Source organism: Charadrius vociferus, unplaced genomic scaffold, assembly GCF_000708025.1.
Source record: "Charadrius vociferus isolate BGI_N301 unplaced genomic scaffold, ASM70802v2 scaffold248, whole genome shotgun sequence".
Taxonomy (NCBI): Eukaryota; Metazoa; Chordata; class Aves; order Charadriiformes; family Charadriidae; genus Charadrius; species Charadrius vociferus.
The window spans coordinates 435,130-449,256 of record NW_009649851.1 but is presented as its reverse complement, the minus strand read 5'-3'; the positions used below and the strand labels follow the sequence as shown (position 1 = coordinate 449,256).

The following is a 14,127-nucleotide window of genomic DNA, read 5'->3' as shown; positions in this document are numbered from 1 at the left end:
TTCAGCAGGCGTGGGGTTACTCACATGGCCTGGCCCTGTCCCCTGTAGTCATGAGGGTATTGCTAAGCTAGTGTAGAAGAAAGCCCCAGCTGAGTGGATGGTGTTAGGGGACTGGAGAGTCTAATATTTTCAGTTACTTGTGGGTTTTTTGGTTTTTCTTTTCTTCTGTCAGAAGCGTCTGTCAAACTTGGGGCTTTCCACTAAGATTTTCTTACATAGTTTTCCAAAGTTAAGTTACGTGAATTGTATGTGTGGGGGAACTCTTCACACAGATGTAGTTTCCAGAGATACAAATTCAATTTACAAAGATTCCAAAGGTGCAAAGTGATTTTTGTGAGTATGTATAGACATAATTTTATTAATTTGGGAGAGATTTATAGAGCTGAGGCATAAAGCAACCATTTATAAACTGTTTAAATGCATCTTCCCTGTAAGTGCTGGATTGACTTCTAAAAGCCTGAGACTTGGACTAGAAATCTTTGAACATTAGCAGAAGACTTGCTGAATACATTGTTTTCCTTGTAGACAGCTTTTGAGTCTAACGGCTGGCAGGAGACACCAAGGTGCCTCTGCTGGGGCTGCACGCTCTAACAGTAGATGGAACGCTGATGGAGCTTTGTACTTTGGAACAACTGGTACCTCTGCACTAATTCTCCCCAGAGACTTGGTTACTATCCAGATACACTTTCTATCTTTCTTTTTAAAGACTTGCAAGAAGAGTTACTATGGCTTTTACTGCCATGATACCTTTTAATGAGGAGTGTGCCTTGGTAATAGCTTAGAATGCCGTCGAATGCCTCCCTCCCCGCTGCTGCCTAACATTTCAGCTGCTGAGTCCTTGCTGCTAGAGCAGTCCTGATCTTTGCTCTGTGCTCAGTCTAAAGAGTCTTTTGTTCACTATCTTCCTAAATTAATTTGACTTTTTTGTGTTCCCATTAGGACAAGTCTGCATCATTGCTTGAGTTTTTCCCAAGTGAAAAACACTAATTTTAGCCCTTAGAAAAAAACTGTAATGATCTTTGTGGCGCAGGGGAGGAGAGCTATAAATATAGTGGGAGCATGTTAAAGGTGCTGAGTCTAGAAAGAAAGCAAAAAAAAATCATCCAAAATGTATCTTTTTTTAAAGTCTTGTCATTAAGTCACTATTTGTGGTGAGGAGAAATTTGTCTTTTTTTAATTAACCTTGCACTGACAGTACTGATGTGGGTGTTATTCTGCTTGCCTTAAATGGAGCCTGACAGTGGAAAACCCTTTACAAATTTATTTTTAGCACCTATGTTTAAGATTCAGAATGCAAAATATGCTTTAAAGGGTAGCCTATATTACCTGCAAGTTACTGGTAAGTAATATACCTGTTAACAGCAATCGTAGGATTTCTGTGTTGAGTTTACTTTATGGAGAAAAAGTTAGGGGGTAAGATAATATGAGAGCAACCCCAAAGGAGCAGTAAGATGTTGACCGGCTCCAGGAGTTTTGTAGAAATCACAATGGGGTAAACTAAAGAGAGTTGTGGCAAGAAGCACCTTTTGAAGTGGACCGGATTAAAATGACTTCTCAAGGAAAGTAGTTTAGTCTCTGACATGAGCTACTGCACTTTGACTAAGTGGAATTAGTGGGGAGGTACTGTGTTGGAGGAACCTGAAGTGTTTGATTAGTTAGTTAGAAAAATGTTCTTCAAGGAAAAAGCTTTATAAATGGCTCAGGAAGCTGAATTGTTCTGGAAAGCTTAGAGTTAGATTGGCTCCCGATGGCAGTGGGCCACCACTTACACAGCATCTGCCAAAGTGCACTCTGAGACTGGTTTGTATTTTGATAGCTCTTGCAGTAGAAAATTTCCGAAGAATAAGAGTCTTTGTCTAAAATAGTTTTTTTTTTTCATATTTGTAATGGAATTTTGAGATACAGAGATTGAACCAACTGAAAGGTAAGTTTTCTTACCAAGAGAGCATGTGCAAGACTTGTGCACCCTTTCTGTTTCAATTTGGGGTCTTGCATGGGATTCAGAGACTCTGCGCTAACTAACCCCTGCCGGAATGGTGTGTTCCTGTTGATTCCTCCCCTCCTTCCCCACCCCCAATATTTGGGACTTCTCCCTAAACTGTGTGGTTGTTGCCAGTAACCTTACCTGCCAGGAATCGATGTCCTCTGACATGAATTATGCAGGAAGTCGCTGATAAAGAGTGCGCAAACAATGTATTTTCTTGTTGAGCTCTCTGGCAAAAGCCTAGCGCCCACCCTTGCCTGTGACTCTGCACGTTCGCCCTCTCAGCTCAGTATTGGCAATGTTTGTTTAATTTCAAAGTGGGGAAGGAAATCAAAAGAAAATTTCACTTAAATAGGCATCTTGGATTTGACTACAATTACATGCTTTTACATGTTCTGGCAGAGGAAGAATACTACTTCTAACAGACTGGCATCCTTTAAGCCTTTCAAAGGAGAGCAATTCTGTACTATCTTCTACAGCTTAAAACCGGAAACTAGGAGCCTTCTGCTTCCCTTCTTCCCATCTATTTCAGATTAGAGTGATATCACAAGCACTTACAGGTATGAAAGTTTTAGCTCGGCAGTTTTAATCGTTTAGGTGTCTCATTAGTGCATCTAGGTTGTGTGAAGGAAGGTGGTTTAAATGTGGTACCTTCCAAAAATACCGAAGATGCTGGGTGTCCCATGCTTACTGAAGGTCTGCAGAAGCAGTTTGACCAGCCTAGCATGTTACAAAAGAAGGGTGCTTGCTTTATATTTCCTCTGAACCATTGGGTAAATTTCTTAGGAAAATGCTGTGAAAGAATTACTTTGTTTTCAGCATTGGTAAAGTTTTGGCTGGTACTTGTACATTTCTAACCTTCCATGCATTCTACAAATACATGTTATCGAAATCCTGATGAAAGGAAAAACTGTGAAGACTGTATTTTATTTGTGAAATCAAGATGCAAAAAAATAAATAAAGTGAAAGGAAAAACTGTGAAGACTGTATTTGTGAAATCAAGATGCAAAAAAAAAAATAAAGTTGCACAAAGGTGTGACGGTACCAGCAGCTGTCTCCAGGCCTTAGCTCTGACTAGGCTAATTTTCCCCCTACTTTCAAGTGATGATTATCGACTAGAATTTTATTTACCTTACATGGCAATTTAGGGGATGTTAAAGGGATGTGATTCACAATAGCACAATCACTTACTATAGTCAAAGTTTATGGCACTTCTGCTTTCCCATGGCAATTTTAGTGTTTCTCACTTCTGTTTCTGTATGAACTCTGTGCATGCTGACATGTTTGCACTGTTGGAACTCCTGTGCCGTCCTGCCTGGGATGTGGTTTTCCGTAATAGTTTTCTATCCCATATGAGATAGAGAAGGAAATACAGCGATTTCTGTGGGTTGTGCAAAGTAGCGCTCAAAGGAAACTTGGAGGAAGTCTGATAATTGACTTTTCATCGGTGAATTTAAAATTGTCTTGCAAATAACAAGATTAAAATTCACATTTAGAGATTGAGAATAGCCTCAGACATTAAAAAAACAAAAAAGCTGGTGCCTTAATACTGTTGAAGGTTTCTTCCTTTTTTGTTAAAACCAAAAATTGTTAAATAAAATTCCATTCCCTCCAAATATTTTAGTTTTGACAAATTGTTTTTTCCTTCTTTTCTTCCCCCCCACCCCTCGCCCTTCTCTTGCAGCAATTGGAAGCAGCAGCTGCTCGTGCTGCTGAGGAAGAGAAGAAAAGACTTCAGACTCAAGTTGAATTACAAGATCGCTTCAGTTTGGAGCTGGAGAGAGAAAAAATGGTGAGTGGTGCATGTTTTTTTGCTACAATTACACGGCGCGAGCGATGCGTTCAGCAACGACTTCCCTCGCAGGCAGTCACTGAAGGGATTCTGCAGATTTTGCAGGAGGCTAGAGAATGCAACCTGCATTGCGTTCATTAGAGATGTAGGAATAAAATATTTTTATGAGTGAACTCAAATACTGGAACAGCTTGCCTACAATTTGTAAAGCACTCAAAGCCTAAACATTATTGTAAAATTGGGAAAATTTTGACTTTGAAGGATAAATGCAGACTGAAGTTATCCTTGTAGTTTTCAAAGATGGAGAACTTAAGGCCAGTACATACTATACAAATACGCACGGTGAACACAGGCATAATCAAAATGCATTTTAGGAATTTTCTGGCTTGAATATATCCCTAAAACTATTGCTTTTTTATACTGTGTGTTCTTTTACATTTACAGACACACAGAAACAAACAAACAAAGAAGAAATATTGTAGCTTTCCAACACTGTTACTATAAATCCACACTGAGAATTTCCAAAAGAACTAATTTTCAATCTTCAAGGGCTTTGTGAGCTGTAACAGGCTTTTCTGCTAGCTGGAGAAAAGAAGTAGAAATAGTCAAGTTGATGTGATGAAATGTCTCAGGACATAAATGCACACAGTGCTGCTTTATGGGCTGAGTGTGAATTCCTGAATGCAATCACTTTCTGGGTCAGTGGGATTTAGGTTAGCTGAGGGAAAGCAGACTGCAGAGCAGTGGAGCAGGACATGCCATCCTAGCACACTTGACAGAAAGCCTTTCTTGCTGACTGCGGGAGCTGTGCTTACCTTCTGTGAAATACACGTTATGTATTGCTAAATGCTGAGGTTTTGGTGCTTTATCCCGACTCGGTCCAAAGCCAGCTGACTGCTGTTGTCCCCAGCACAGTGATGGGCTGAGTGGGAGGATGGCTCTGGTGCCGCAGCGCTCCTGGTTTCTCTGCTGTGGTTAGCAAAAGGCAGGGGAAGAGGACCAAGCGACTGGGCAACTGTGGATATGAAGCTTCCCCTCATCTACCTCTATCCCTTACCGTTGGTTTTTGCTATAGTTGCTCTTTTCCTAGCAAAGCCAACCTCCTTAGCGAATTTCCAACCCCTTGCCCATCCTGTGCTGTCGTGGTGCCATCAGCCAGATAAAAGTGTGTGAAATACACTGCTGCCAAGGGAGGACTTGCCTGAGGAAAGAAGAAGAAACAGTGTAATTAAACCAGACTGACCTTTGTGTTTGGGCACTCCACAAACGTTCTCTTCTTTCAGTTTAGTGTGTAGCTGTAGACTAAGTGACAAGTTCAAACTGGTTGAAGTTACATGTGAAAATCCTGTGCTGCACGAAGTAGGGCAATGTAAGTAACCTGTATTTTTTTTTTTTTTTTAATGCTCTTAGTTGCACATCTACAAATCTAGGCTCAATTTTATCAGTTTTGCTCTGCAGGCAGCAGGAAAAGGTTTGTCTCTGAAAACATTATCCAAAGGAAACATGGATAATTTTAAAAATTGGAAACCTGAGTTGAATGGTAGCTCATATGCGCCCTCAATTTATGCCACTAGGTAAGACAAAAAATGGAAGAGCAGGTTGCTCAGAAATCATCTGAACTGGAACAGTATTTACAGAGAGTACGTGAACTGGAAGAAATGTATAAACAGCTACAGGAAGCTTTGGAGGATGAGAAGCAGGCGCGTCAAGATGAAGAGACTGTAAGAAAACTTCAAGCCAGGTATGGCTTTGACCTAGTAGAAATTTATTTCGGTTCCCCACTGCCCTCACAATAATAAGTAACTGTGCCATACTACTATAGATTGTTTGCATCTTGGTCATGCTGCTGGAAAGGGGGACTAGATGAAGTCCAAACACAGGATAGATTTTTATTTTTCCTTAAGCTATGAAGGCTAAAGCTGTATTTATGATTTTTTAAATATGTTTGATTAGCCCTTAGCAGTGGGAGCGCTTGGCAATTTCAGAAAAGCAGGTGCACTTATTTTTCTATCGTGTTGTGCGTGTCAACACTCGAAAAACTGAGGTCACTCTGTACAGACTTTTCAATTGTGTATTTTATAAAGCAGTAACTGTAAATATGACTTTCTGCTGTATTTTTCACAGATTTAAATTGTAATTGATAAGGGGTTAAATCTCCTCTTACTCACATGGGCTCTGTTTAGTGTGGTTTATTTCTTCATATATTCAGTCCTCCTAAGACAATTAAGATAGCTTATGCATGCTTGTTTCTTCTGGGGTTTTCAGTGTTGTGCATTTTATTGACTAAATTTTCTGAATAGCCCTTTGTAGCAGTCAGACTGCTTACACTGCTGGCATGATTTTCAGCTTTACACTGAAGGCGAGCCAAGAAGCAATAACTTTTTCCCTGCTTCCCAATTTTTATTTTTATTTTTAATAAAAAAAGGAAAGAAAACAATTAGTGTGGCTTCCCTGCATGTGTGCTACGTAATGGGTACAGCTTACTTTAAAGTGCAGTTAACATAGCAATCCCCATTGCAGATTACTGGAAGAAGAGTCAGCAAAGAGAGCTGAACTGGAAAAATGGCACTTGCAGCAGCAACAGACCATTCAGATGACAGAAGCAGAGAAGCAAGAGCTAGAAAACCAGAGAATGATAAAGGAACAAGCTCTGCAGGTTGCTATGCAGCAACTGGAACAACTTGAACTGGAAAGGAAGGAGGCCCTTGAGCAATATGAGGTGAGCTGTTCATCAACCTGTCTACTTAGCCAGGTACTCAGTAGTATAACTGCATTTGAAGTTCATCAACATCATGCTGCTTTAAGGATTAGTATGGCACAAACATTACAATAACAGGTAGGATAGTTGTGTTGGGGTTTTTTTGGCCTAGACCAGTAGATATGTTTAAAGAAGAGGACACGTTTCAGACACACCACCTCCGTTCTTCTTTTGTCCCAATTCGCACACAAGCCAGCTCAGTCATATCCTGAAATACTCTGTATACTTTTATCTTCTACTGTAGCCTAACTGCTTAGGCAGTCCCATTGCTGTCATAACTAAATGCCCTATGCTTTTGAATTAGTTATTCTTTTAATGTTTTGATGATGTCATGGGACAATATTGTCTTCTACAGATAAAAAAAATCAATATGCTACTGCCAGCCCTTGGTCCTCAAAAAGTTATTTAAGTTTTATTAAGGAGAGCCAGGAATTAGCTCAGACTCTCCATGTGTAGCAGTGCCTCGCGTCCCAAATACCAGGCCTGTTCTCTGCTCGCTGGGCATTTTTGGTGAAGGCCAGTACCTGTATTCATGGAAGAAATAAGAGTCAGAATCCAGCAAGTACAGAGGCTGAAGGGCTGCATACTTTCTCGGGCAAGGGAGGTGTTGATCCTGTGTGTATTTAGGTCAGGAAACAAAACATGACTGGATTTCTGTTTAACGAGGGAGTGTATTTATGCTGTCTCTGTGCCGTTGAGGTTAGCTCTGTGAAGGACAAGCTAGTGAGCTGTCTCGGCTGGCGCAGAAAACAAATGCTGCAGTAACTGCGAGCAAGGGCCCAGGTGGGGTAATTCTGGCCACTTTACAACTTGTTGATGTTACATCTAACACCATCATTAGATTGTTTTTGGCTAATACCTGACTTTTTTTTAGATGACATCTCAGGCTTTTTGTGTGTGAAGCATTTACTACTCCAAAGGAATTGCTGAATCTAATAGATATAAAAAAAAACCCAACCAAAAAACCAACCGAACAAAAAAAAAAATCCACAAAACAAATAATGGAGTACATCACTGTGATAGTTGACTCATTATTTTAGAAATAATTAAACATTCTGACCTTCCATTTGGAATTAGCCACAAGACCAGTTTAGACTGAAGAATACCTCTTGTTTGCTTGGGTGTAACAGCAGCGGTCCTTTTCACAGCTTACGTTTTATGATTTGTGATAGTGAGAGATACCCACTAGCTGGTCTTAGTTTGGAACAGAAGATGCATCTTTCTGTTGTGAAACTACAGTTCATGTTTTCAGTCTTCACAAAGACTAACCCTACTTACGCAGCTACAGAATCTTGTAAAACCTAGTTATTTTTGGATTCTGGTTTGACAGCTTACTTTTTTACACAGCTAGTGATGATTAAATTACTTAGGGTGGTTAGAAATGAAGTTCTCCTGTCTATGCTTAAATGGAGTGCTGGCTGAATTAGTGTGGTTCTGTCTTCACGTTTAAAAGGATGTTTTTTCTTTTTAGACAAACAGAGTTAAGTTGTTCTTGTTTTCAAGTGGGCTGTATCTTATTTCAGGAGGTTAAGAAAAAGTTGGAAACGGCAGCTAATAACACCAAGAGTTGGAAAGATAAAGTAGCTCATCATGAGGGATTAATTCGACTAATAGAGCCTGGTAAGTTATTAACGGAAAAGTTATAAAAAATATGTATTCTTTCTGTCTCATACTTAGATCACCTAGTGATGTACTGACGTCTGCCTCTTCCTGTAGCTTATTGGTTTCATGGCAGCCTATAAATACCACATTTGTGAGAACTGCTGATGGTAACTTTCAATCTGGCCTATATTATAACACATCTCCTCCACTGGCCCTATATTATAACAATTTTTAAAATTATATTATTTGTTTGTTTATTTCAAACAAATCAAGGATCAATCTGAACACTGCATGATTTGAGTCTTTAATGCAGTTAGTGGAAGCGCTAATTGCCAAAAACATGAAGTAAAGATAGCTAAAATATTTGACTTGGGGGAACAGTTTAATTTCCTACCTTAAGAGTGTGCCAGCCCTGAGGAAAGTGGCTTTGTAATGCAGTGCTGGAGAGATCACTTTCCTTCAAGGACATCTCTAAAGGCAAGGAGGAGAGCGGTTTACTAAGACACAACTGTTTGGGGTGCAGGGAGAAATTGAGAGATAAGGATACAAAAGACTGCAACTCATATTTAGCACCTTCACCGACAATGTCCCAGGTGTTCCTTCCTCCTTGGCGAGGCAGGGCCTCGGGTCACCCTTGAGAGGGTTTCCAGTCCTAGAAGAGACAGCACTTACCAAATCATCCTGTGGCAACGCTCGGCCTGTCCCACTGATGGTGGGTGAGCGATGTCCCTGTCGGAAGTACCTGTTTCAAGTATTGTACTCTGTCTTCCAGGCTCCAAGAATCCTCACTTAATCACAAACTGGGGCCCGGCCGCCTTCACTGAAGCTGAACTCGAGCAAAGACAAAAGAGCTGGAAAGGGAAAAAAGGCACTTCTGAGTAACGACAGTAGCTGACATACTGTTCGTGAATAGAAGCCCACCTTCGTTCGTTCTGCTTTGCACAGAGCAGCTTCTCGCTTATAAAGATCTTAGTTTGCTCAGCAGGTTGGGCCTTTCTACGAAGGAAATACTGTTTACCACATAGGAGTGTCTACTCAGAGCTCATTAATTATAATATGTGGTGTCTGACAGTACTTGCTGTTTTCCCTCATCTTTCCAGAAATTCTGTTCTTTTATACAAACCTTCTCAACTGAAGATTTTTATTTAAATGTAGCTTGCGACAGAGTTGTTTCCATACTAGCCAGTAACACTCTGCCAGCATCTAACCAATCAAGCAGCATCACTTTCATTCTAAAAAGTGAGGGAAGCAATTGTTTCACTGGTTCAGTTATAATTTGAACCCAGGATAAATCAATCCTGGAGGTTCTGTCCAACTCTGAGATAGAGCATTACCTTTCCTTCCATTGAGTCTCCTTTTATTTTTGCTCTGTCTGTTGCTCTTAGCACGGTGCTTAGTGCTCAGATACGTTCTTCCTTAGCGAGGGTGGACTGGCATCACTGGGTACCTGCTGGCTGGTTGGATTTTGTGTCCTGCTTTCCTCTGTTTGCAGGAATCCAAACAAAAGAACTGGAAATAGGCATGTACAAAATACTGCTGTAAAAAACATTTGGAAAAAGTAGTCACGCAAGATTGTTCTTGTACTGTCTTATACTTGCGAAGTGCTAAAAAAAACTTGAGAGTTCTCTTCGTAGTTTTAACGATGCGCAGTTTTGACTTGCAGATTTCTGGAGCGGATGAATGGAGGATGATAGCACATACAGGCCAAATACCATCTGCGTCAAGGCTATGTTTGTGCAAGAAATCTGATTATGACATACCGCTATTTTAGATGCAGCACTTTTGTCTTATTCTTAATTGGAGGCCAGATTAAAAAAAAAAAAACAAGAGAAAAACTAAATTTGACCTTTTTATTTTAGATAGAAATTATAAATGTGTAGCAGTACTGCTTTAGAAGAAATTAATTCCCATCAGTAAAATAATTTCAGCATTTCTAGTACCAAGGCTTCCCAAAGAACCTACTGCTCTGCCTCCAAATTCTCTCCAGGGACAAAGCCAGTTGTTCCTTTTCCCTACAGAAACAGAAACAAGTCTGTGATTCTGCTTTGTAGATCTCGCACACCAGAGAAGAAGTCAGTCTATTGCTAAGTAAAATAGTATTTTTCCTAACTGTACAGACATTTTGAGAACTGAGTTCCCCCCTCCTGAAGAGCAGGTGGCCATTGGTGTGACTTGTTAGTCAGCTTTGCCCTTTGTACGCACACTGAACATGGACATCCATCTCTTAGCACCTGCTTTGTAGTTCAGCTGAATGTTAAATTATTTTTAGTAATTAAGTGAATGTTTCAGATGGATAACCAGTGCATTTGTGTATGGCATTGTGATAGTTGGATCTCAGAGGAGCAGAAGCTGTACAGAAGTGATCTTCAGATTTGGAAGTCGATAGCATTTTATTTGCCTATTAACTAAGACTCATTCAAATACTGAATCTTCTCAGACATTTATTCTCTGGTTATATTTTTATACTAATTGAAATCTTTAGTGTTTCGGTAAATGGAGTGCTGATTAGAAAGGCAGGAAAATCCAGGATCTTCCTATTTGTATTTACTGTACAGGAAAGCAGTAGTTCCTTAAGCTTGCTAACAAGGCATTCTTAAAATTGATTATGTTTACAGAAGAAATGTGAAAAAAACTGTACTAGAAATACTAATGTATACATTGTTAAACTTTGCTATAGGAGATGGAACAGTATTTATAACTACCAAACATCTTTTATGTGGAGAGCAGAAGGTATATTGGGGCTAAACTTGTTTAATTTTTCTAACAGTCTTTATTTTGGACAAATGTTTTTTTAAGAACACCAAATGCTGCATGTTTTCATATTTTTTACTGTTCTTTAGAATTGGCTATTTAATAAAGTAATGCAAAGTCATTTATGTTTCTGAATTTAGTGATGTCTTTTTGACTGGGTTTCTTTGGGGTTACTGGAGTTCAGAATCCAGCAGCTGTTGTGTGGAAGTATTACTGTGATGGAAGAAATACACTGTTAATGGTCTGATCAATGGGATTTGGATTAAAGCCATAATAAAGGCAGTGGTCGCACAGATAATACAATATAATTTGTCTAAACAGCACCACTTCTCTTACACGTTCCTATGCAGTACACCTTGATACAGTATAATGATGCTCAGCTATTACCAAAAGCATTGCTCAGTAACAGTATTTTGAGGGTGCAGTTTCGCTGTTTTCTGAAGCACAAAGCATGCCAGCTGGGAAATGAATTGATACAGCAGTTGCATCTATGGTAGCACATCAAGGCTTAGCGTGCTAGCTTGGGATGAGGGCACACCTGCTCTTAGTGCACTAATGGGGGAGCATGTCTGCTGAGTGCAGGTACAGCCCTTCATTAAAATGTCATCTGCATACATCTGTCCTGAGCTATTTATTTCTTAGTCTTCATTAGAAGAGGCAATGAGACACGCCTCCCCTTTTAGCTTTGTTGTCCCTGCTTGCTCTGACAAATTAAGAAAACTTCGTGCCAAAGTGTAGCACACTAAAAGTGGGGGAAGAGGTTGGTTTAAAATTAACCAATTGCATTTTTGGACAAAACATACCACTTCAGAGTAAGTCCATAAAGCTACACTAAACACAGCGTGAATCAGACTCACCACATCTCATGAAACAGCGCAGCATGGAAAACTGCACCTCTGGTGCAGTATCATTGCCAGTGAGCCCAAGGGTTACAGCACTCTTGCTTCAAGAAACCAATAAGACTGCTGAGGGTGAGGCTATCCTCAGTGAAACACGATGCTGTGGATGTCTCTGTTCCGTTCTGAGAAGCCTTTGCAACATCGTAGTGCCTTAAATACGCGCCAGGTTTACCTATGCAGAGGCCACTGGAAAGCTGCGTCTGCTGGTCTTGGACGCTCAGGAGGATGCACTGGAGGGCTCTGTCTAATTCAGGTTAACCTGTTGCTGATGGTGGAACGGTCCTGCAAACCACTAGCACAGTACCATGCTTCTATCTCCTAAAACCGGAGTTTTTTTGGCCCTATGGAGCTCCCTATGGAGCTGATTTATGAGATGTGCACTTACTCACACATTCCCAAACTGCAGCAGGCCGGTTTCCAGCAACTTGTATTACTTCTGTTTTGTGGTCCTGCATGAACAGCTACAAAAGCAGAGCCTATATGGGAAAGCAACAGTGTGTTAGAACAAGCTCTGTATCCTGAGGCGGGAGGGGGGACACGGACAACAGTAGCCACACCACCCACTGCAGTAAAAGTGAACTGAAAATAACTGCTCTGATTTTTATCTCAAATATGTGAAGCAGTTAAGTAAACAATTTTTAAGCAAACCAGCGCACAGCCAGGAAAGGGGATCTCCATAAGGTCTTATAGCTGCTTCGGGGACAGAGGTCATTATTTGTTCGTAAAGTAAAGGGCACAGAAGTGAGGCATTATAATGTGCCGTAAAGTTGTCACCTCGAATAGAATGAAAATCTCCCACAGTAATAGCGAGATTTTAGTTCCCCCACTCATCAGTTAGGGACTTTCCAACTCTGCCTGCCCTATGCTGGTTATTCGTAATTGGATCGAGCTCTTTTTTTTTTTTTTTTTTTTAATACCTTTCCGCGCCGCAGTGGGAGCCCCCCATCGCCCCCGGGGCGGCTGGGCGGCAGAGGCAGGAACAAAAGCCGGGGCCGGGCTCATATCTGGGCTCCAGCTGCCATCTGGTGGTGGATCAGGCTTCAAGCGCCCCAGCTTGCCGCCTTAACGGGTTTTACCTTGGGAACTTATCCCGAGACAACGAAAAACACCCTTCAGCTTCATTGCTCTTCAACTACTGCAGCAGCCGCTTACAAGAGAGAAGTACAACGACGTACAAAGGCTGGAAAAATGTTAAAGTGAACCAGGTCTCCTGCTGTATTAGATTACCTCACTGCTGGCGTTGTAGCATGTTGTCACCCTTGAGTTCATGAGCCAGTTCGGTTCTTCTTCTTTTATCTCAGCTCAAAATATCTGGTCCCAGAGACGTCCCATAAGCCTAGGAAAAAGGATTTTACAACACGAGTGTTACCACTGGCCTAGGATAAATTTATGCTCAGAGCCTTGATGCAAATTCAGGTATATTCATTAAAAAAAAACAAACCAACAACCCACCGCACCACAGAAGGACAACGTGTACAGTCAGCAACATCATCCAGCAAGCTCTCAGCTGCAGCACAAAACTTGGGCTGCCATACACCTTTCCTAATGGGAGTAAAGCAGGGCAAGGAAAAATATATGTGTAAGGAAGGTTACTCACCTGTAAACAGTGTTTTCCCAGGTGCCTCGTGTGTACATGCCTCCTTTATGCTTCACCCCCATCTCCTTCTCCCTCCTCCTACTGAAAGGTGGTTCATTGCCTTGCAGGATAAAAAAGCCCCGAGGCTGCAGGAGTGGAGCTGAGAGAATGATGTGCAACGTGCCAGCTCACACGTACTCCCCTTTTGGGAGCAGGACTCAGACTCATCCCTTCAAGTTACAAGGAGGTGGGGGGGAAGAAAAAGAACAAAAAAAGAGTAACAAAAAAATTAGACAAGCCTGTGATTTGAAACACTTTTGGGCTCCCTGCCTGGCAGGGTGAGCAGCCATACAGACATCACGTCTTGAGGACTCCTGTTAGTGCTAATGTGGCCGTGAGTTTCAAAATAAAATGCAAACAGAAAGTTTGTGACACTACATGAATTTAGAGACTATCACGACTTAATCATACATTGAGTATGAAAGTACTTGGAAATGCCAGGGAAGCGAAAGTACAGAAAAGCACCGGTTTATGAACTGGCTTTCTGTATATGTCAATAGAACACATCCTTCAAAAAAATGGCACGGCTTTTTTTAACACTCAAGATGAAAAGAAAAGGTTTGGAACAAGGTAGCTGCTTCTTAGGTCCAAAAGAAATTAAAATTGGAACAATGATGCAAAACAACACATAAATATATCCTGAAAAGTCTTGACAGGGAAATTTAATGAGGCAGTTCAACATCGACATGCGCAATTCCAGAAAGA

General features: G+C 40.9%; 1 protein-coding gene across 1 annotated transcript in view; it reads left to right on the top strand.

Moving 5' to 3' along the window:
* Positions 1-9,399, top strand: part of SWAP70 (SWAP switching B-cell complex 70kDa subunit) — a 34,613-nt gene extending 25,214 nt beyond the window's left edge. The window contains exons 9-13 of the mRNA XM_009890968.1: positions 3,669-3,776; positions 5,351-5,517; positions 6,297-6,495; positions 8,058-8,154; positions 8,909-9,399. Of these exons, the coding sequence (XP_009889270.1) occupies positions 3,669-3,776; positions 5,351-5,517; positions 6,297-6,495; positions 8,058-8,154; positions 8,909-9,018 (681 nt within the window). The 3' untranslated portion in view covers positions 9,019-9,399. The remainder of the gene's footprint in view (positions 1-3,668; positions 3,777-5,350; positions 5,518-6,296; positions 6,496-8,057; positions 8,155-8,908) is intronic.
* The last annotated feature ends 4,728 nt before the right edge of the window (positions 9,400-14,127 follow it).